The 22,632-nt window shown below is 35.9% G+C and overlaps 1 protein-coding gene across 2 annotated transcripts in view; it reads left to right on the top strand.

Annotated features, from left to right (window-relative positions):
* Positions 1 to 3,588: 3,588 nt before the first annotated feature.
* Positions 3,589 to 22,632, top strand: part of LOC144450454 (ubiquitin-conjugating enzyme E2-24 kDa-like) — a 71,884-nt gene continuing 52,840 nt past the window's right edge. The window contains exons 1-3 of one of the 2 annotated variants that reach the window (XM_078141066.1): positions 3,589 to 3,758; positions 4,204 to 4,394; positions 4,879 to 4,929. In XM_078141066.1, coding sequence (XP_077997192.1) covers positions 4,234 to 4,394; positions 4,879 to 4,929 — 212 coding nt within the window. In that variant the 5' untranslated portion in view covers positions 3,589 to 3,758; positions 4,204 to 4,233. Of the gene's footprint in view, positions 3,759 to 4,128; positions 4,395 to 4,878; positions 4,930 to 22,632 lie in introns of those variants that run through there. The other variant, XM_078141067.1, reaches the window with a different exon arrangement.

Genomic DNA, 22,632 nt, shown 5'->3' with positions numbered 1-22,632 from the left:
AAGAACAACATGGACAATAGCTCAAATTGGGTGCTTGACACGGTATAATGACGATGTTGAAGTTCACGTAACAATCGAAAATGGAGTGCGACAGTAATTGCCTATACAATAGCTATAACTGCTTCTCTTTTTTGTTCTGCACACAGCCTTTCACAGCACGAACAATGAAACAGACAAAGTTATGTCAACAAGAAGTGCATGGGCCATTATTTATGAACAGGTACTAGGAATGTTATTATGCAGAACTGAATAGAATTCAACAATAATCTAACTATTTTTACATGCCAAAACAACTTATTATGATGGGTTGGTTTTTGTACTAGGGGTTTCATTCTGTAAGTTCTTTGACTTTGTAATTATGAACTTTATCTGTTTCATGGACCCTGAAGGATTTTATTTTGTCTAAGCAGTGATCAGTATGACCCTAAATGACAGACACTGTAATCTGATAAGAGTAATTGGTTGAAATCCGTCGTCACCAGGACAAACACAGATAACTTTTGTAAGTTGGAATCAAGGCTGCAATGGGTCACACGGAGTATCCGGACTAGTCGCGAGATGCAAACAAAGCCGGGATGGGGGTTGGGGGTTGGGAGGGAGGAGGAAGCTTGAGGCATTTGAAAGTCTCTAAAAACTAAAGATAATTATTCTCCCAATAACTAGAGTAATCTACCGTTGTGAAGTTGTATAGCTGTATATATGAATAATAAAACTGTATATATAAAGTATAAATCTTGCCACCAGCACTTAGCCGAAGTCATGTCATATAGTAACTGGTGTTAGTACTTTGACATTAAATTGATAAAGCTGCAACACATATATCGCCAATCTATGCAAACACTGTTTAGTTTCCACGTCATCATGTTCCTGTTAATCTTAAAAATAGTGTCACAATAAAACTCCTAGTTGAAATAGACGCATTTGTCAATATGAGCTATTGTTTTACTTACTGCGTACATCATTTACATTGTAAGATGTGAAAGAAACTTACTTTTAGCACATTTTTTGATTGAACAGATAAATGTTTACTGTAGACCAACGACTCTACGGTTAGATATATATATTTATTTTCTGCATCACAACCCTCCCGTTGTGGGAGGGGTGCCTTCCTCAATGGAGGAGCCTGGAAAATGATTACTTGTCAGTCTGCGTTTTACATCTGTTTGCCTCCCCCCCCCCACATCCAACCATTCATCCATCCATACGTATGTATGTGTATATAATACATATTATATATGAGAGTATTTTATATATATATATATATATATATATATATATATATATATATATATATATATATATATATATATATATATATTATATATGAGTGTACTGTTTGACAGTGAGTTCTAGTTTATTTGCTCACTCACTACCTGTCAGTCTGTCTTTACACAAGCAGTACTACTCAGCCGACGACTCACCAACTAAGGCGGCTTTCACTTCCCAACGAGTTATGACAAAAGGCAGCCTTTTGAGACATGCTGTCGACAGAACGGGATCTGTGGGTAAAAAGACCGCGGGCCTTTTCACTTTTCAATTATCGAAACAATACTAACAATAGGTGAGGGAAAGTACAAAACAACTGTACTTTAGCTTTACACGGTCTCAAGAGAAACTAGGGGGCCATGCAACATTCTCGGGACAAGCTGGGGGGTCAAATGTACTGACGCTCATGTACTTTTTATTTAAAAAATTATATTAATTTATACGTTTGAAAATCTATGGCCATATTAATGTCAAAGAAAACTGCCTTTTTTATCCTTCCCGGTTTTAACGTGTTTATTTTTTGTAGTGTAGTGCGCAATAAAAACGCTTAGAATAAACTTGCACAGTGTATGTATATATAATAGAAACAGCTAAAATAACATGAAAACCCATTGTTAATATAATACACAAAAAAGAAACGAATACATGTATCTGTTCTCCTATCCAAAGATATTTGAAAGATACTAAAACTTACTTGATAATATATAACAGTTTTGATGTATCAGCACAGTGTAATACCAGTGGAAGATCTGTGATATAAACCCTTTGAACATTTTCAGGCAGAACAAACATATCATTAGCTGACTTCAGAGAGAATACATAAAGATGACACAGTTGGAATTTGACAGCTGATCACGTCATTACGGGCCTTTGGGGACTCCCTTGTCCCATTACGTCACAAAAGTGACGACAACATGTCAGTCATTTGAAGGCAATAACAATCTGGCTTGAAAGACTACAGTACTGATAATGGCGTTTAATGATGGGATATCTTTATTGTAGAGTGTTACCATGGAAAACTGTTAAAAATAACTAAGCTATGCTCATGACAACAGGAGCGAATAGAATCACCTTGACGACTGAGAAAACAACAACAACGAGCAAAATAAACAAGAAACAAAAACAGACCTACTTATGTGCGGAAACTGTTTTATCAATGTTTATACTGTTTACATGAACGTAATGCAGTTGTCATGTTTTAAGTTTATCTTCATATGTCCGAGTCTCTATCCCTCCACCCCTCTGCAGGAAATGTACGCCAGAGAAAATCTGAACTCCGTCGTCGAGTCTCTTTCACTCACCAATCATCGCAGCCGCTGTCTTCACGCTCCACTAATTATGCATGCTTTAATGGCAATAATTTTTGTTCATCTCTGTCACCAAGGAAACAATAATTCTTAAGCCTTAAAGGAACCAAAAGAAGGACTCCATAAACATTTTGATAGGTAAACTGATATACGAGATATGTATATAGCATAGTGCGAATTCATTAAAATGTAAAGTACAGAAGAGGCGTGCTTTGTTTTGTAGAAGTGGCCGTATAACCAGCGGCGTCTGAGGATTGTGATTTACAGGACCAAATCCTAACAACAAAAGTTATCTATATTGCATGTAGTTGAGTCTAAGTGATACTGTCAATCCACCGTCTAGGACTTGTACACAATGACAATGCGAAGGACTTCATGTCTGCGCTAATGATGCGTATACATACGTAACATGCCACAGGCTCGATATTATCATGTTTGAAGCCATACGCGAACGGATCTGAATATTACTTATCAAATTCAGACATATATACGGCACACATATTATCTCCGCAGTGACGATTTTTAGCTTATTCTGCACATCAACTTCCAATATCTTGAAACCACGGGTTTGTCACATGACCAAACCTCGACTTTGAATATGTAATCATCTCTGATTGGTGGGGTCTGGTAAAGAAAATATCTACCGGATTTGTGTCAATAACGTGCGTTGGAGAAATGCACCTGCCTTCACTTCAAGGTTGTGTTGGTTGTGTCATGAGCGCTGATTTTGGGTGAAAATCGACAGGAATTAATAAGACATAATTAGTTTCTTACGGGATGTCATTTCCTAATTGGTGATGTGAAGTTGACGTGTATGCAAGCTGTTCCCACGTTGTGACGCCCCCTGTCAGTGTGTGACCGACTTTTACCTTTATAAGGCAGTTTTCCTGAGACAAACTGTGCTGACTGTGAAGTCACACACCGTACTCACTGCACATACCGACGTTTCACGACGAGTGAGCTTCTTAGGACATCAGAAAAGTCATTGCTGTGACAAATCGATAAAAAATAAATCATTGAAAATTTTCAGGGGGAGGTTGCGGGAACAGCCGCCGTTCATTTACTGGACACACGCCGAAAACATTTTGTAGTCGCTCCCACAAAATTAGCTTATTTCTAACGGCGATTTTCATCGTTTTAGTTTGACTTGATATTGCCGAATTTTCACTTGCCGGAATCTATCGGGTTTGTTTCTTCGTTTAGTGCATATTTTGTCGGGTTTTGTTCAATTTTGTCCTTTCAGTTGCCATGTCATTGTTGAGGGTTTTATGCTTCAATTATTGCCTTTATTGCCCTCATCTTTAGTCTATTTGTAAAGCAGACAGTGGTAATTCTAGCAGAACTCTCTTATTTTTTCGTGCAAATTTTTTAGCTTTAGAAATTTTGGATAAGCTAGAGAGCTTTCGACGGTGTTTATGTAGGTAGTAATTCAGGGGTTTTAGTGTATTTTCATTAAGTTGTAATTCGATTCGCTTTGTATCGAGAGGCGAGCAGAAAGACTTCAGAAGAGAGACTACCTCTAGATGAACGTGCTCGCTACTCAGATTCATCCGGTGGCCTTCACCCGCGACAAAATCTCTTCGACTTCCGTCAGTTTGTGCTCACATCTTCGTATTTTGGACTCTTCTAGGCCTGGATTAACACAAGAGGGAATGTAAATATGTCAAGCGAGCGTGGAGAAAGCTCTGGATCGAGTGGAAACGAGCGTGATAGGGAAGACCAAAAACAGCAACACAGTCGGCGGCGTGCAAACGATCATAAAGAAACCAAGGCGTTGGTTTCCACCAAATGGAGTAAAGCTTTAACCACGAGCGCTAAAAGGTACATGATCTATACTGCTATATTTACGGTCTACATCTCCAGGAGACCGAAAAGAGAGACAAAATAGTTCAGAATCTGAGCTTCAATGCGGCATTTTTTTCATCGGATCGATTTGTAAACGGCGTATGGGCAGACATTAACATGTCGAAATGTAAAGTCCACTATACAGTAATACTATCAAGCATCTCATTTGCATATAAGCTAAAAACCTGTGCCGTTCGAACCTCAATGATATTACACCTTCAGAACTACCAGAAATGTGTTGCAAATTGTATCTCCTTTAATTTGATATAAAAATCATGGGCATTTATTGATTTCAGAAGGAGAAACGAGAGTTTGAAATTTTACGCGTAGGTCAATGAGGACGGCCATGTTTTTGTCTAGCCGACGGGTCAATGACTATTTTTGTCTCTTTGTTTCAAACACTCATAAAAGGCAGTTACTATACTTATCATAGCACTTTCTGTTTGTTTTTCTCCACTAGGATTCAGAAGGAACTGGCAGAGATCACACTGGACCCACCACCGAACTGCAGGTTAAATTAATCTCTTATTTTTCCCCGTGTGACTGAGTATATTGGGGTGTAATATGTGCGAGTAATATTTTACTGTGGGAATTTTAAGTAAATCGGTGGGGTTGTCTGTTAAATAGATTAGTGATCGGAAAATACCCAACCAGTTGGGTGTAAACAAGAGATATTTTATGTTGTGACTGACATGGAAAATAATATCAGGTTGTGTGATGGGAAATATGTGTGACATTGCTTCCCATTTATCAATTATAGTTTGAGATCATGAGAGGGAATGTCTAACAGCCTATCATTCTTATTGTTGGCAAATGATTACTCTGGGGTTTATTTTAGTCATTTTAATAAGACTGTTCTATGGATATTTCAAGTGAGATAATTCCACTGAAGGAGTGAGAGACGAATGGTGTTAACGATCGTCCAGTTCATTTATATTGAAAAGAATAGAAAAATACCTAGGTTGCTAGGCTTATGTACTTTATGTCAAATTTAAAACTGTATTTTTTAATTTACTGTCATCGGCTTTCAATGTGATAGAAGTCGCACTTGAGATTATGATTTGCCTTCCCTCTGTGTCTTTGAAAGCAGTATTATCTCTTGTACATCTGTTGTGAATGTTTTGGCGTGATTAGGAATCTGAAAGGGGGTTTAGTTATTTAATTGAAGGGTGGGGGTGTTTGAAATTTGCAAATGTATGATATCAGTGGAGATTGAGACTTCCTTTTTCCTCCCAAAGCACAGTTTCCTCTGCTGCCACTTTGAATACAAGGAAGTAAAAAAATTTGCACCTAAATAATCAGTCTGCTGTAATCAATGATTATCAATTAAAATGGCACTTGTGTGTCATTTATAATACATTTGTATACCAGTCTGTCAGAAACAATCTAACAGATTGACAAACACAACACCACTGGGTCCTTTGGTTTTGTGGAAGCCATTGTTCGACTGCACAACCTGATTTTCTCTCTTTAGACTCCATTCGAATCCAAGTAGAATAAAATGTATTGAAAGACTTTGTAAATAAAAGAAAATTGATTAGAAGATGGCTGACAATAAGGAGAGTAAAGGATTTTGTGATGCATGCAAGGTACTATTGAAGTGTTGACATAAATTAAACAGTATTTTAATGAGTGGCTAATTTCAAGGCCATGGGCTAGGCAAATTATTTAATCAACCTCGGACTGAAATCTGTCAGTGTCTGGTGGTCGTGGAGATGGTGTGAAATAATATGTGTATTATGTAGAAATACATGACATGACTAAAGATGAATGGACACATGCTACCTGTAGTGTTGATTATCAGAACATGCTAAGCAAACAGAGTTTCTAGTGCCACATTTTGCAAACCCTACACTGTTCTAAAAAAAAAACTGAGTGCAAAAATTAGAGATAGTTATGAATAGGGTTGGTTAGGTTCTGTGCTGGTTATGTGTGTCCACTAATCTTCAGACTGTGATATTAGGTGTTAGGGTTAGTTAGGGATTTGTGCGTGTTAGGGTTAGTTAGGGTCTGTGCTGGTTATGTGTGTCTACTAATCTCCAGACTGTGATATTAGGTGTTAGGGTTAGTTAGGGTTTGTGCTGGTTACAAAATGTATGTGTGTCCACCAGTCTCCAGACTGTGATAAGGGCTGTGCTGGTTATGTGAGTCCACCAATCTCCAGGCATTAATATTAGGTATTAGGGTTAGTTAGGGATTTGTGCATCTTAGGGTTAGTTAGGGTCTGTGCTGGTTATGTGTGTCTACTAATCTCTAGACTGTGATAAGGGCTGTGCTGGTTATGTGAGTCCACCAATCTCCAGGCAGTGATATTAGGTATTGGGGTTAGTTAGAGTCTGTGCTGGTTATGTGAGTCCACCAATCTCCAGGCATTAATATTAGGTGTTAGGGTTAGTTAGGGTCTGTGCTGGTTATGTGAGTCCACCAATCTCCAGGCATTAATATTAGGTGTTAGGGTTAGTTAGGGTCTGTGCTGGTTATGTGTGTTAACTAATCTGGTCTACAGACTGTGATATTAGGTGTTGGGGTTAGTACGGTTTGTGAGTCCACCAATCTCAGGCAGGTGTTAGGGTTAGTTTGGGGTCTGTACTGTGTATGTGACTCCCCCAATCTCACTCATGTATTAGGGTTAGTTAGGGGTTTGTGCTGGTTATGTGAGTCCACTAATCTTCAAGCTGATACTAGATTTGTGTTAATGTTAGTTAGAGTCTGTACTTATTATGAGTGTTTACTAATGTACAGTTGCCCCCCATAGAACAATGTTTTATGTATTCTGTAGTGAACAGCTGGTGCCCCATTAATAATTTTGATCTGGTGTCAAACACACAGAGACACAGACACATAGATACATACATAGCCAGTTTCATTCCTCACTGACAAAACCAAATAAGAACCAATTTTCTGTTTGTGCTATTCAAGCTAATAAGTACAGTTTAGAATTTGTGTGTGGGTGTTTTATCACAATATTTGCAGTGTATTGATGACAGAATATACCTATTATATATAATGTGATGTCAAGTAACTACATGTACTGTGGTCTGTTGTTCTTGGGTAAAGCTTTGTAGGCTGTTGGAAGAATATGGTTTGAAATTTGAAAATAGGATCCTAGGTTTATGCATACCACAACGATCACACTGGTAGAATTATGTATCTGAAGAAAGTATTTGAAAATTTGTACGTGTTTAAAATAAACCCAAGTCAATTCTCCAGTTTTTTGTTACATGCGTGTAAAAAGTTACCAGATGAAGTATTAACATTCACAACAATAAGATTCTGGGCTAACACTCAAAGCAAATATAGAAAAATAAGTAAGATTCACGAAAATAAGAGTCTGGGCTAACACTCAAAGCAAGTATAGAAAAATAAGTGAGATTGTAAAATTACATGCGTGTCTTTGCTCATAGTTTTCAACTGAATAAATGAAAATGTAAACGTCAATGCCAAGGAATAAACACAGAAAAAGACATGTTAGAAAGAAAAATTTGACCTAGTACTACTGTATGCTCCTATGTTAGTATTGAAAAATTAGCCCTGTTTTAAAATTCCACAAGTGACTATATCCATAATTTACAGCAGAATAAAATGAAATAAAACTGAGGTAGACATCTTGTATTTTCTATGTGTGCATGTAAAATATTAGTAGACCAAATAAAACTCTGAAAGAAGGCTAGCCCTAATGTTAGATTTGGTGTCAGTATTGAAAAATTAGTGCCATTTTAAAATTCCACGAGTGACTGACCTCATAACTTTCAGCCAAATAAATAAAATAAAATTGCAAGTTAAACTTCCAGTTTTTCCAAAGAAATGAGCAGACAAAATAACATGCAGTAAAGAAAGGTCTGGGCTTTGTTATAGCTTAAGTATGACAAACAACAGACATCATCTCATGCATGTGTAATTGCCAGATACTCAGAGTAACACAAATTTGTTTTAATCTGTGAATTTGAAAAAAAGTATATATCAATAAGGGATGTTATGTCCTAGCGCACAGTCAACACCGGAGACTTGGTACAGTACTCTGTTGCTATTTGTTACCAACGACGTCAATTTTGACTGTTTTGGGTTTAGGGCTTTGTTTTGTGTGAGTGAGTATCTACACACACAATATGTTATTTATTTAAGTTTACATTGATTTAGAACGTTTACATTCGCAGGTTTTTTCTATGGTTTTAGTTTATTGTAAGCTCATTGAGACTTGGACAAACAATTCCTACAGTGAAATTTCACTCTCAAAATAATATGTTGACACCAAAATATTTTAGTTTAGAATCTCACAGTGCCCCCCCCCCCCCCACAGTTGAATAATACTGTCTGATAGGCTATGAAAGCTGGTTTATTTTTCTCCAAAGTTTATGTGTCAGTGTTTTTTTAAGTGCAGTAAGGAGTTAGAAATCTACTGAAGTTCCCCCCACACATGTACCTAAGGCTCCACGCCCAAATTACAACTAAATATGTGGTAAGCTATATGTAAATTTTGTCTGTCTGTTACTAGGGCTCAAGAAACCTTTAAAATGAAATGAAAATGAGTCAATATGTAAGTGATTGAAAGACAATAGTCACCGTTGAAAGGAAGGTATCCAAGTAGCCAGGGAAATTGTAGTGTTAGGTTTAGGAGCAGTGTTTTAACAGTACTAGGGCTTGAAAACCAGAATGAAAACATGAAAATTAAATGAATGCGTCCCTACAGTTTAATTGACATGTACATGTACAGTTGTTGTGTGTGGGTGAAAGGTGGAGGCATGTAACTGACCAAAGGCAAAAAGACAGTCTTGACAACATGGAGAAAAAGGTACTTGGGGAAATTTACTTTAGGTGCCAAGTTTCATGCAATACTGGGGCTTGAAAACCTTAGTAGAAATCCTGAAAATTCAATGTGTATTGCTTGGATGTGTCAGTGCAGTGAATGATATGACATACACAGTTGATATGTGTGGGTGAAAGGTGGAGAGATACTGACCAAAGGCAAAGAAGAAGGCAGCAAAATTCATACTGTAACACAACACAGGGGTTTGAGAATGTGTGAAAACCCTGAAAATTAAATATATATTGCTTGATGTGTCACTACACTTGATATGTGTGGCTGAAAGGTGGAGGTGACCAAAGGCAAAAAAGTCAGGTAGCAACATTTTCAAGGAAATGTAATTTAGGTGCAATACTGTAACACAACACAAGGGCCTGAAAACATGTAAAAACCCTGAAAATTCAAAGTATATTGCTTGATATGTCACTACATCTTGATGTGTGTGGGTGAAAGGTGGAGAGAGACTGACCAAAGGCTTAAAAGTCTATCTGAAAAAGAAGGTAGTCAAATACAGGTACCTAGGGAAAACGTTGTTTAGGTGGCAATGTATCAACACAATAAAGACAGTTCAATTTTATGAAGAAGACTAAATGTCCTGAAACTAGATGTGAATGCCACAGGGGCTGATGTGTTCAGCATTGATATATTGATGATGATACCCACTGTAGATAGCAGAGCGAGTTCTATGACAAAGTGGGATATTTGTTAGATAATTAGAACACAGCCATGTGTAGGGAATTTGTTCTCTGATCATGGGTTTTTATTTCCGATGTTATTCTGTTCGGTGAACAGTTATAGGTATTTTGGGATTCGTGTCTTTGTGTGACAGAATGGGCAGCTTTGCATGTGCATACATGTGTGTTTGTTTTTTTGTGACTCGGCTCAAAACACTTGTATCAGATCGTCACCTATTGTGATATGCGATTGGGTTAGTGTAATTTACCCTGGCTCTTTTTTCGGGCCAAATTGAAGGGGCAAGTGGTAGGGAAGATACGAGTATTCAGATTAGGGGCACTTTGTCTGAGAGGAAAAAAGCCCATAAGATTGATTAGTTGGTATAGGTTAAGATTACCCTAGACACTAACAATGGACAGGCAAATCTCTTAACCTCAAAAACGAAAGCTTAAATTCAAAGTCAAATCTATTTCTAGCCGGTACTAGTATTTGAATAAGTCAGTTTAGATTTTAGATTGTTAGGATATTAATGATGCTGTATTACCAGTAAAATTCATAAAAATGACATGCCTGATATATTTCTAAAATGTGAAGTCAGTTATGTGTAATAGTGAGTGTAGTTTGTGAGTTAAATGTGTAAACGTATATTTTGACAAGTCTGGCCCCAGCTGTAAAAATTGTGTGGCTTATTTTGATGTCCATGAAGACATGTACATGTAAGAATCGTCAGCTTAAAAGGTTAAAGGTCGTACATATATACTAAATTTAGTGCCTATTTGGATCATATGTGGCTATGTGTATTACATTGCTTTCACCATGACCAAGGTCCTAAAAGACAGCCATATAATTTTCATGGCATGGTATAAATTCTGTCTTTGGAAAAGGAGTCGGGGAAAATTGTTGTTGTAAGCCTGTATTCTGTGTTGTAACATTTCTAACCATTGTTGCTATAGATTTGTGAAATGTAATATGATCAGGAACAACAGATTTGTTGTCCTCTGTGTAAGAAGTGCTGCGTGGAAATTTGAAAGTCTGGGAGACTGTGTACTTCACACTCAAGGGTCTAATTCAAAAGGGCTTGCACAGGCCACAGTTAAAAGACATTGTTCGTCTTACGCACTCCCTTTGTATTGTGGCTGTAATGACAGATGGGACTCCATCCACTACACATACTGAGGTCCTCCTGTAAAATTTAAGGCCTTTTTATGAATATTTGTCTACAGTTCCCACTGCTTTTTATGTGTTTACCATTTCATTCAATTTAATTTCTTAGTAATTTTTAATAAGTCTTCTTGATAAAGTGTACCACTATGAAAATAAATTGACCATATGGAAGAAAAATATTGATGTTTTTCCAAGCAAAACCAACTCCAGAATTTGAAATCTTTTGTATCGTGTGGAGGGACAGTGTTTTATTTAGTGTCATAAGTGTGTGAAGTATTTGCCTTAAGTATATGGCGGTTTGTTTCTATGGCCATGACATCTGACAGTCTCAGTTTCTAGACAGGGTTGTAACAAGTTCTGTATTTTGTGATACTGTGTTGCAGATCTTGATTGGTATGTTTCAATTTGCCAGAAATGTGAGAGCCAGTTAGTTTCTCTATGTAGTAAGAGCCAGTTAGTTTTTCTATGTAGTAATGAACAACATAAAGTGTTATTTTGCATTGTGTCATTTATTATTTGTTTGTTCAGTTTGTAGCAAGTGATGTTGCGTTTTGCCATAGCCACAAAGTATCAGTTTTAGGAGTTTCTATAGTTTAGTATGAGCAGATGTGTTACATTTTGCCACAATGTTGTCACTTTAACCCAGCATCCCATGCGAATACTACTATAAGCAAACTTACATTTTGCCAAAATGTGTCAGTTTTACCAGCTCTACCTACATTTGTTCAAGCAAAATATTGCTGCAGTGGAGCTTTTTATCAGTTTCTCTAGTTAGTACAAGGAAATATGTGAAATTTGACACCATGTCACATTTTTATCAGTTTCTCTAGCCATTTCAAGCAGAAATTGTACATTTTGCCACAATTAGTATGAGCTAATGTGTTAAAGTTGACACAATGTCAATTTTTTTTATCAGTTTCTCCAGCCAGTACAAACAAAAACATTACATTTTGCCCAAATGTATCTATGTTACGTGTGTCTCTAGCTTGTACTTGCTTACATATAAATATGTTACATTTTGCAACAGTGAAGCAGTTTTGCCAGTTTCTCCAGCTACATGCACAACATGTAGTTCAAGCAAATTGTGTTATGCTTTGCTTCAATGTATATATAGGTTTTACCAGCTTCTCAAGTCTGAACAGCAACTATCGGTAAAAGTATTTTGCCACTGTATAATTTTCACTACTTAAGTGGCCAAGTCGTGTCCTAGAACCATCTAAAAATATAAGTGTCTTGAAAATGAGTAGGGTACTAGGCTTCATTTTAATAGATGGTCAATATGTTATGAGCAGATTTTGTCTCCATAACTTATTACTGTAGAGCCACATTGTCGCATCTTGGAATCTACAGTATTTAAAACCCTACTCAGAAGTTCCTGTTTTGTTATTTTGTGAATTCAGCAGATGTGTTGTATCGTGATACAAATTATGGCACAGCAATATGAATTATGATATATTAATATGGCAGATATAGAATGTACTTGTATGCGTGTTGATTTACAGCTATGATACTGTTAAATTATATATGTCGATCAGTAATACTAGTGTGATGATGGATCTTGAACAGATTGCATGACAGCTTCACCATGCAGTTGTCATTTGCTACAAAATTTGACATTTTGAGACCTTTCACTGCACATTAATAGTCAGTGTTTGTCATATTTTGGCAGTGTATGGTATTCAACCTGTCATATATTTCAACCGTGTATGACAAGTTCTGATACCCTTTCATTTGTAGTCCATAGTTATGGCAAGTGTCAGTCATATTTTGGCAGTGTATGGTAGGTCAACTTGTCATATATTGCAACACTACATGATAGCTAAGCTCTGATGTTGCCTTTTTTGGTGGAAATGTAGCCAGAGACTTGGTTATCTGACTTGACATATTGGCTGTGGTGTACAACATTCTCAAGTTGGCAAGTCTCTGCCCTAGAATGTCCGAGTTTAACATGTTGCAAGTAAAGATGTACATGTTGCAGTTACCTGTACTCTGTGATGTTCCAGTTTTGCAACAATGTATTAAATCTATTTGCAAAAATTGTTGTGCCAGTCACGGTTTTGTTTTAGTGTTACATTTTACAACAATGTACGACAAGTGACAGTGTTAAATTGGTTATATTAAGACTGGTAATACTTTAAATTGCAACAATGTATTGAGATTAGTGTTACAATTTGCAACAATGTAACACATAAGTAAATGTTACATTTTGCAACAATGTATATGCAAAACGTGTAACTTACAATTTGCAACAATGTAACATATGTAAATGTTACATTTTGCAACAATGTACATGCAGAACATGTATAACTTACAATTTGCAACAATGTAAAACGTGTAAATGTTACATTTTGCAACATTGTAAAACATGTGTAAATGTTACATTATCACACTTTGTTTGGTATGTAGTGTTGCATTTTGTTGTATAAAATTCAATTTATTTTCTGAACCAGGTCAACAGCATATAAATGTAATTCTTCTATCTGTTATGGACAGTACAAGCAATTTCAGTGTATGTTTTGTTGACCCATACAGAGATTGGGTTGTAATAATGTGATATGTGATACATTGATACTTATACGTGTCAATGATCTTAATCCAAGTTACAAAACCAGAAGGCTTTTTTATTAAAATTTTATGCCAAGAATTTAGCGGAATTTTATCGAGGAACAAAAATCAAAAGATGTGTTTTTCTTATACGGGTATTTAAAATTGTATGTAAGCAAATTATCTGATAAGTATCCATGGAAACATATCAGGATATGGTTCTTGTATTGGTATTTCCAAATTACGAAGAATACAGGATGTTCTGCATGCAGTTGTCACATTAGGTTTTCTCATAAATGTATACCACAAGTTTATTTGATATTTACTAGGCAATAAAAATCAAAAAAATACATTTTTGACACAAATGGTGTTTCCATGTATCACTTACAAATAGCTGCTGTGAACATTCTTCCTCCTTCTGTAATATGTATTTGGAAAAACCTTTGAGCTTGCTGATCAACTGTTTTTTTGAGGGTACTACGTAGGAATTGGAGAAAATCGAACTGAATTCCCTACACTATACATTGTATATTAAGCCTAGAAAAATAATTGTTTGGTTTCGGTTATCCAACCCTACCTTGGTTTTCACTGCTGATCCTAAACTTTTTTTTTTTTACATATTCGAGAGAAAAAAATCGCAAAAATTGTGAAGTCTCATGAGAAATAGGGGATGCGGAAACTGACATCAACTGAAAAAGACAATATAAAACTGTTCTTTCAATTTATAATGACTGTACATCTGATAGGAAAAAATAAGCAACACAGAGACCATATGGAAAACAATGGAAAACCTGAACTAGACACGCACACATGAAAAAAATATATAATAAAATGAAAAATCTACCTACCTCACCTATTTTAAAATTGAACATAATTGGAACCACACAATTTTTAATATTAGACCTTACAGGATTTTTTTTAGTCTAGAGGCTATCCCTGGCATTGAGGAGAAAAGAGAGATTTTGAGATTGGAAGCCACAGATAGGATCTAGACTGGGTTTTCTTGTAACAGTGCGAGTCATATCCCATTATGCAAATTTTGTCAGATTTCTCACATATGCTACTTTGATATCTGTGTAGCTGTTTTCTATAGCTTGAGGAAGACTAGAATGTGATTCTGACATCTTTGCAAGAAGTATTGAATGTGTAGGAAGCTTTATATTTAAATAAATGTCTATCTATATTAGTAGTATATTGTTCTGAAATCTCAAAGAGTACATTGAATGTATAGGTAGCTATATGCAAATATAACTATTTTTCCCTGTCTTTTTTATCCAGGTTCTGAAACTATCAAAAACACCACATGTGTAGGAAATAGTGTAGCGTGTACAAGGTTTTCCATCTGTTCGTTAAATTTGGTTCTAAATCTCATATCAAATACAATTGAATGCAAATGAAGCAATGCAGATTTTAATTTTAATTTTTTTTATTTTCTAAAGCACCTTTTCTATTCATTAATATTCAAAAGTGCTGTACACACAATAGATTTAAAAGTAAGTTAAACAATCAAACAAATAGAGCTGTTCTTACATCCTCTCTCGGTGATACCCAGGTTTGAATAATTATCAAAATCACAGAATATAAAACTAGATTGTGCAAGGTTTTCCCTTCTGTGTAAGATATTTGTAAAAAGTATGATTCTAAAATCTCTGCAATATGCTGAATGTGCAGGGATAGTGTGGATACCAGTCATTGCTATCAAAGTATGATGTTTCCTATCTGTGTTAGAATATATGCGTGGTTTTAATATCTCAATGAATGTACTGAATTTGTAGGGGAAGTTTTAGAAATTTCACTCGATGACCTCTGTTGTCAACATATGAGATGTGTTAGAATGCATGCATGGTTTTGAAATCTCAGTAAATACATTGAATTTGAAAGGAAACTGAATAGAAACTTCACTTGATAACCCTTCTCTCTGTTCCCAAGGTGCGAGCTTGCTATCCGTGTTTCAATATATGTATGGTTTTAAACTCTTAATAAATACACAGAATTTGTAAGGATACTTTATAGACATTAAATTGAATTTGAAGGGAAACTATAGAATTTCACTTGATAATGCCCTCTCTTTTTCAAGGTATGAGATTTCTTACATGTATGCGTGTTATGTAGATTTAAAATAAATACATTACATTATATCAATATGTGCCATGAAACTATGCATGTATACCTCTCAGTGCTACAGAGACTTTCAAAGCCATAGCAATTCAGAGTGCTGTTGAGTGACAGCAACACTAAGCTGAGCTGAAAGTGTTGTTAGATTTATCACATGTACTAACCTCACTGACATGTTGTGTTTATTATGGTCATTTGCAATGAGGAAATACATAATTGCACTCTATTCAGACAGCTAAACAACTTCATTCAATTGTTTATAATTAATGATGCTGAGCCATGGAGTTCAAAACATCTTTCTGTCAAGGCATTCATGTGATTTCCAATGTGTCTAGATTTATTGTTGGTTTTTGTGTCATCACCTTTCTTTGAAGATGGTCTTTGACCCTGAGGCTCAGGATATTGATGTACCGACCAATAAGTACATGTAACTTTCCTTTCTGATTTAGGACTGATGGCATTGAATCTGTTCAAATTTCACTGTATGCAGTGATATTAAATGCTAATTTTCACTTTTCTTCAAGTCTTCTAAATTACAGAGGGGAAGAGAGGAGGAAAAGGGTTTGGCAAGTTTCACTCTTTCCCTATCTAATTTAGACAGAAAATGGTGAAAAGAAAGGATCTGGTAGCACAGTTTCTGATGTTCCATGTATAGACGTTTTATAGAGGGGCAAAGGGTGTGAGGGAGGCAAAGGCGTGTGTAAAATCCTAACCTTCTCTTTTTCCAAGACCCACTATAGTTACATGTACAAGGAAGCAAGGGGGCAATGAAAAGGTCGTCTAATGAATTTGCACTGTTATATACATTTGGTGTTTGATTTATGTTCAAGAACCTTTGTTGCAGAGGGGTGAAAAAGTCAGGGTCTGCTAAAGTTGTGTACATTTAGTGTTCCAGTCACTTCTGTTCAAGACATAATTACAGAGGGGAGGGTAAAAGCAGGGTCTGGTAAATTTTGCTCAGTTTCTGTACATATTTGTTTCACTTTCAAAACCCCCTTGTTAGAGAGGGGCAGAGGGAGGTGAACAGAGTGTTACGCAAGTTTCATACTTTTCTCATTCCAAGACCCCCCTATAAGTTATAGAGAAGTGAGAATGGAAACAAAAGATCTTGTAAATTTTACATTGTTTCTGTATACATTTACTGTTTCACTTATGTGCAAGCCCTTAGTTGTAGAGAAGGAATGGAAAGCGTCTGTCAGCATTAAACTTTACACATTAATTGTGTCTAGCTAGTCAGGAGGGAGGGGGTGGTAATGTAGACATTGTAGTATGGTACATATTCAGTGTATTTGCAAAGGGGTTAGATGTGAAAATATACTTTTACCATCAGACAATATTATATATTAATCTATACTTGTACATGTGGGTTTTTTTTTGCCATGGCTTAAAAGTACAAGTAATTGAATGTGAGAGATGTATACCTAGCTGGTTAAAGTGTCACAGATGCCATTAACTATTGTGGAGTCATGATGAGCGAATGGTTAGGGTGTCTGGCTGGCTGGCTGGCTTGGAATCTGCAGGTTGCAGGTTTGAGCCCTGTCGCTGCCATTTGTGTCTGAATGGCTAAAATCCTTGGGCAAGATTTGAACCACAACTGTGCCTCAGTCAACCCAGCTGTATAATTGGGAACCTGGTAGGATAGAGGTTGCAATGTGAGTGCTTATAGAGGCTGCAATGCATCGTATGCTCCCCAGGGAGTTCACAAAGTATAAGGCCCAGGCCATTGTGCTGCCAATGATCCATGCCAAGAGTAATAATTGTGAGCGCCTCAAGCTCTCCAGAGAAGAGGTGCATTATAAATTCGCATTATTATAGGTGCATCGTTTTTAGTGTTTCATCTATTTTTTTGTGAATATGTGTGATAGCTTTTTCCGTGGAAATAAGTCCCACTAACATATAACAAGTTGTCATATTTCTGTATTCACTTGTTGTGAAATGTGTTAATGACAGTCGCATTTAATACTGAGAGCTGACCAGATAGGTTTTTGCAAGTACTGGCTACTTGCCCCTTGCACTGTCTACCAAATTAAAGTGCACTTGACATCTCCTAAATTGCCATTGTGGCAAAATAAGTACATTTATAGTATGCACAACATAATTTCTGTCTAGCAGAAAATGACTTTTAAAGCATTGATTCAGAAATTGTTAAATAATACTACATAATAATTCCGAGATTATGTCACAAACACAACACATGGAAGTCATAAAGGAGAAACCAATTACAAAACTAGTATGTGAGATTTGACGTCTTAACACCCTAAAGAAAAACACCTATTGGAAAGCTCCTTGTGTGGCGTGATAGCATTCAGATTACACAGTCCACAAGCTCATTAGTTACCGGTACTGAGGGAAAAATATTGAGGGCACACAGCACATTTGATTTGAGGTGTTATCACTCTCCATACAGCTGGGTTGTCTAGTATGGGCTTGCATGCAGAATGAACCTGGATGCGTATGTATATCAGGATGGTCATATTTATCTCTCTGTTTCTGAACGTAACACCTTAAAAATGATGGGTTGGACACTCGGGTAAAAGTTACATTAAAAAAAATTGTGTGTGGATTTTGGTCAGTGTGCCCTCTAAGCCAATTTGATGTGCCACTGACGGACACAATTACCAGTGACGCACCAAAATTTGATGTCCCCTTATCTCTTACTATGTGGTGACTCACAAGAAATCCTGTTTTTTCTCATTTTTACTCGCGTCAAAATTTGGCTATCATTAGAGGACACACTGATTTTGGTGATGCTTTCAATTCATTACTATACTTTTATTAACAGTCTTGATGCCTTAAAAATAACAACTAAAGTCAGAATGAACCATGTTTCATTAAAGGATATATGTATTTCAATGACACACAGTATAATTTTCACCCACATATGCACTTCCATATGATCTTACCAACAGTGATGTCAATTTCCTGTTGATTTTGAAACTTATTTGGACGATTCAGAGAAATGTGGTATTCTGATCATAGGTCATGAAAAACATGAAAATAAAGACAGCTGCCCTCACATTAATAAATGTTTTTGATCACCTCTACCATCACAATATGTAATAGTATTCCAAAGTTATAAACATATTATACATGAAATGAATAATGGGTAGGTGATTAAGACATAAATTAACACTAATGTCTGGCATTGATGGTAGTTTTGCAGGACAACGCCGTATTGTGAGGACAAACAGTACAGGTGAATGGACCAGGTACATCAATATTGTAACCAAGTCCTGTGTTTACTATTTATGTCTAAGAATGAAGTGCAAGAAAGTTAATCTGGTATATTGTATTGTCTAATAGTAGCACAATACTTCTGAATGGACCCAGTACGTTGTAACCAAATCCTGATGTCAAATGTTTATTTTAGGAAGTTATGTATGTATGTATGTATGTATGTATGAAAATGTCTTGTATTGTATTCTTTATACATGTAGCAGATGAATGGACCAGGTACATTGTAATGAAATTCTGTGGTCAAATGTTAATTTCAGCATGTTATTTATACAGGTATTCTGTATGACTATATTCTGGTATATTGCATTCTTTACAACAATAGTGTTTATTGAACGGACCAGGTACGTGTACATTGAAACTAAAATCCTGCGGTCAAATGTTTGTATTAAGACATTATTTATGTATAAATGTGAAGTGAAATGACATTTAGAAATGATAGTATGGCTACAATATACATTGTATTTTGCACAGCTGGCTCAATAATCCACATCTAAATAAATGAAATACAACCTTCTCACCATGTAACGTCAATGCATTACTGTCTATAACATTCTGTGTCGTCCCAGGAGTCTCGGCAGGTCAATTGGCTTTTGTTGTACTCATAACATGAACTCCTGTGGACATTGTCCATTGAATGAGATAGGAATATTGATACATAAGTGTTATGCAGTGGAGTTTTGAGGTGAATATATATAAAAAGACTTTATCCTTGAGATCTATGACTTGACATTGTGGATATTATAGATCTTTGGACTTGATTTATATACATTAGTAAATTTGTCCTGTGGCATTATGATCTTATGTTGATACAATACATCAGGACGTGAGATACTAACATTGCGTGGAGTCAGGATAAAGGAGATACATGCAGTTGAAATTTGGGATGATGTAGTTTGTCAGAAAGCAATGAAATTAATTACATGATGTATACATGTAGCAATTAAGGTCAAATGTGGTGAAGATGTCATCTTGATGAGTCCATCTGTACCTTCTTCCACCCCCCATCCCCCATACTTCTCCTATTTATCTTGTTATTTTGACAACAAATCAAACAAAAAACGAGAAACATTTTTTATAGGTCTGCTAGTATACATTATAGGATATGAAATAAAGCCAATATGTAAATGCTTCAACTTTAGGACTAACAGTGTTCAAGGTAAATTTGTTTGCGACAACCAAAGGTCATACCACACATGATTTGTATTAGGTAGGCTAGCCAAACAACAATCAGTGTGTATAGTATAATGTTTACGGTGCTGACAGTGACTCAGATAGCTGACAAGATGACAGCTACAGAGTCACAGTCACTGCTGTAAACAGTGTATTCAATGTATACAGTAGTTATTTGAAAGTTTTAGAAGCTAGAAATATAGAGTTACAGAACACCTACCTGAGATGTTCAAGTAACTCAGCACAAAATTTCTGATGTAATTTAAAGGCTAGGGTTTCAATCTCAGGTTAATTACTGCACTATCTTATCAATGGCACATACCATAAGGATTATAAAGACTCGCTCTGTTTTTCTGGACCAACTTTTTTCTTTAGCGCTACTACACAAGTTTTTCACACCTAAAATTAAATCCCAATCTGAACTTGACCTTGAACCATTATGAATTTGAATGTACATACATGCAGTATACACAAGTGATTGCACATTAGTGTTTTCAGGCTAACATGTATGTGCTAACAGCTTCATGTGTGTTCTTGATAGGTGAATTTTGTTTACTGTACATATTTCTCTGTTCTGCAGTGGTGATATTTTGTAAATCCATGTTTATGTAGCTTTTCTGTAACATATATTTATATGGACGTTGTTGTCCGAATTAAAGTCTATAATAATAATAATAATATAATGTGACCTTCACCTCCTAAATGTGTAGTTAATAGGGACAGCATCACAATTAACTACCCAGATACAATTTGCAGAGACACTGGGCTCAGTTTGGAGGAACTGAAGGAAGCAACGGAAGATAAATCAGGGTGGCATATCAGAGTGTCTGAGATCTCGACTGTGGTGGATGATGATGATGATGATGAACATTTATGGCCATTATGTCTTTTAATAGAGTGCACATTTCTGTGTAAACATTAGCAGACACAGGAGAGTTTAACATATTTTGTAAGATCAATCGTATAAACAAAATTAAATTAGTGAGGGTAAGTAGCAGTTTAATAAAAAGTATACACCATGAAAAGGATTTAATATAGATATTAATAAAGCATGCAAAGTGTTTGCTACTAATTACTATTACTCCCTGCTGCCATTTTGTAGCAATGCATGCTGGGATATATTTGCTGATAAGATGTATTCATTCTAAAGTGTCTTATTTGCTCACTGAACCATTTCATTTTTATTCTGTATTCTGTAAATGCATATAATGATTATGATCATATAATATTTTGACATTTAGGAACATTTTAAAGATATTTAATCACTATCAATATGAAATGATATGATGACACATTTTGCAAGTTAGTATATTGAGGCAACTACATGTACCGTGGATTTCTATAAATTACATATATATATATATATATATATATATATATATATATATATATATATATATATATATATATATATATATATATATATATATATATATATATATATATATATATATATATATATCTTTAAATATATCTTTAAATTTCTAGTCAAAATCATACTCAGATGTTGCTATTTTACTGGCATCTTTAGTCAAGTAATATTACTTACTGTTATGATATGGGTGGAGCCATTAGGTAGGGTCATTTTTTCTACAGAACAGTACAGTACAGCACAACAGGTACAACAGCATATAGTAGTGTAGTGTAGTACAGTGCAGTGCAGTACAACAGCATATTGTAGTTCAGTACAGTGCAGTAGTGTAGTGTAGTACAGTGCAGTACAACACAACAGCATATTGGAGTTCAGTACAATGCAGTAGTGTAGTGTAGTGTAGTACAGTGCAGTACAACAGCATATTGTAGTTCAGTACAATGCAGTAGTGTAGTACAGTGCAGTGCAGTACAACAGCATATTGGAGTTCAGTACAGTGCAGTAGTGTAGTGTAGTACAGTGCAGTACAACAGCATATTGTAGTTCAGTACAATGCAGTAGTGTAGTACAGTGCAGTACAACAGCATATTGTAGTTCAGTACAATGCAGTAGTGTAGTACAGTGCAGTACAACAGCATATTGTAGTTCAGTACAGTGCAGTAGTGTAGTGTAGTGTAGTACAGTGCAGTACAACACAACAGCATATTGTAGTTCAGTACAATGCAGTAGTGTAGTGTAGTGCAGTGCAGTGCAGTGCAACAGCATATTGTAGTTCAGTACAATGCAGTAGTGTAGTGTAGTGTAGTACAGTGCAGTACAACAGCATATTGTAGTTCAGTACAATGCAGTAGTGTAGTGTAGTACAGTGCAGTACAACAGCATATTGTAGTTCAGTACAATGCAGTAGTATAGTGTAGTACAGTGCAGTGCAGTGCAGTACAACAGCATATTGGAGTTCAGTACAATGCAGTAGTATAGTGTAGTACAGTGCAGTAGTGTAGTGTAGTACAGTGCAATACGACAGCATATTGTAGTTCAGTACAATGCAGTAGTGTAGTGTAGTACAGTGCAGTTCAGTACAACAATGCAGTACAAAACAAGTAAAAACAAAGACAAGCTACACAAATACACAAATA

Source organism: Glandiceps talaboti, chromosome 20 (assembly GCF_964340395.1).
Source record: "Glandiceps talaboti chromosome 20, keGlaTala1.1, whole genome shotgun sequence".
In the NCBI taxonomy this organism is placed as follows: Eukaryota; Metazoa; Hemichordata; class Enteropneusta; family Spengelidae; genus Glandiceps; species Glandiceps talaboti.
This window is presented reverse-complemented; position numbering and strand designations above follow the sequence as displayed.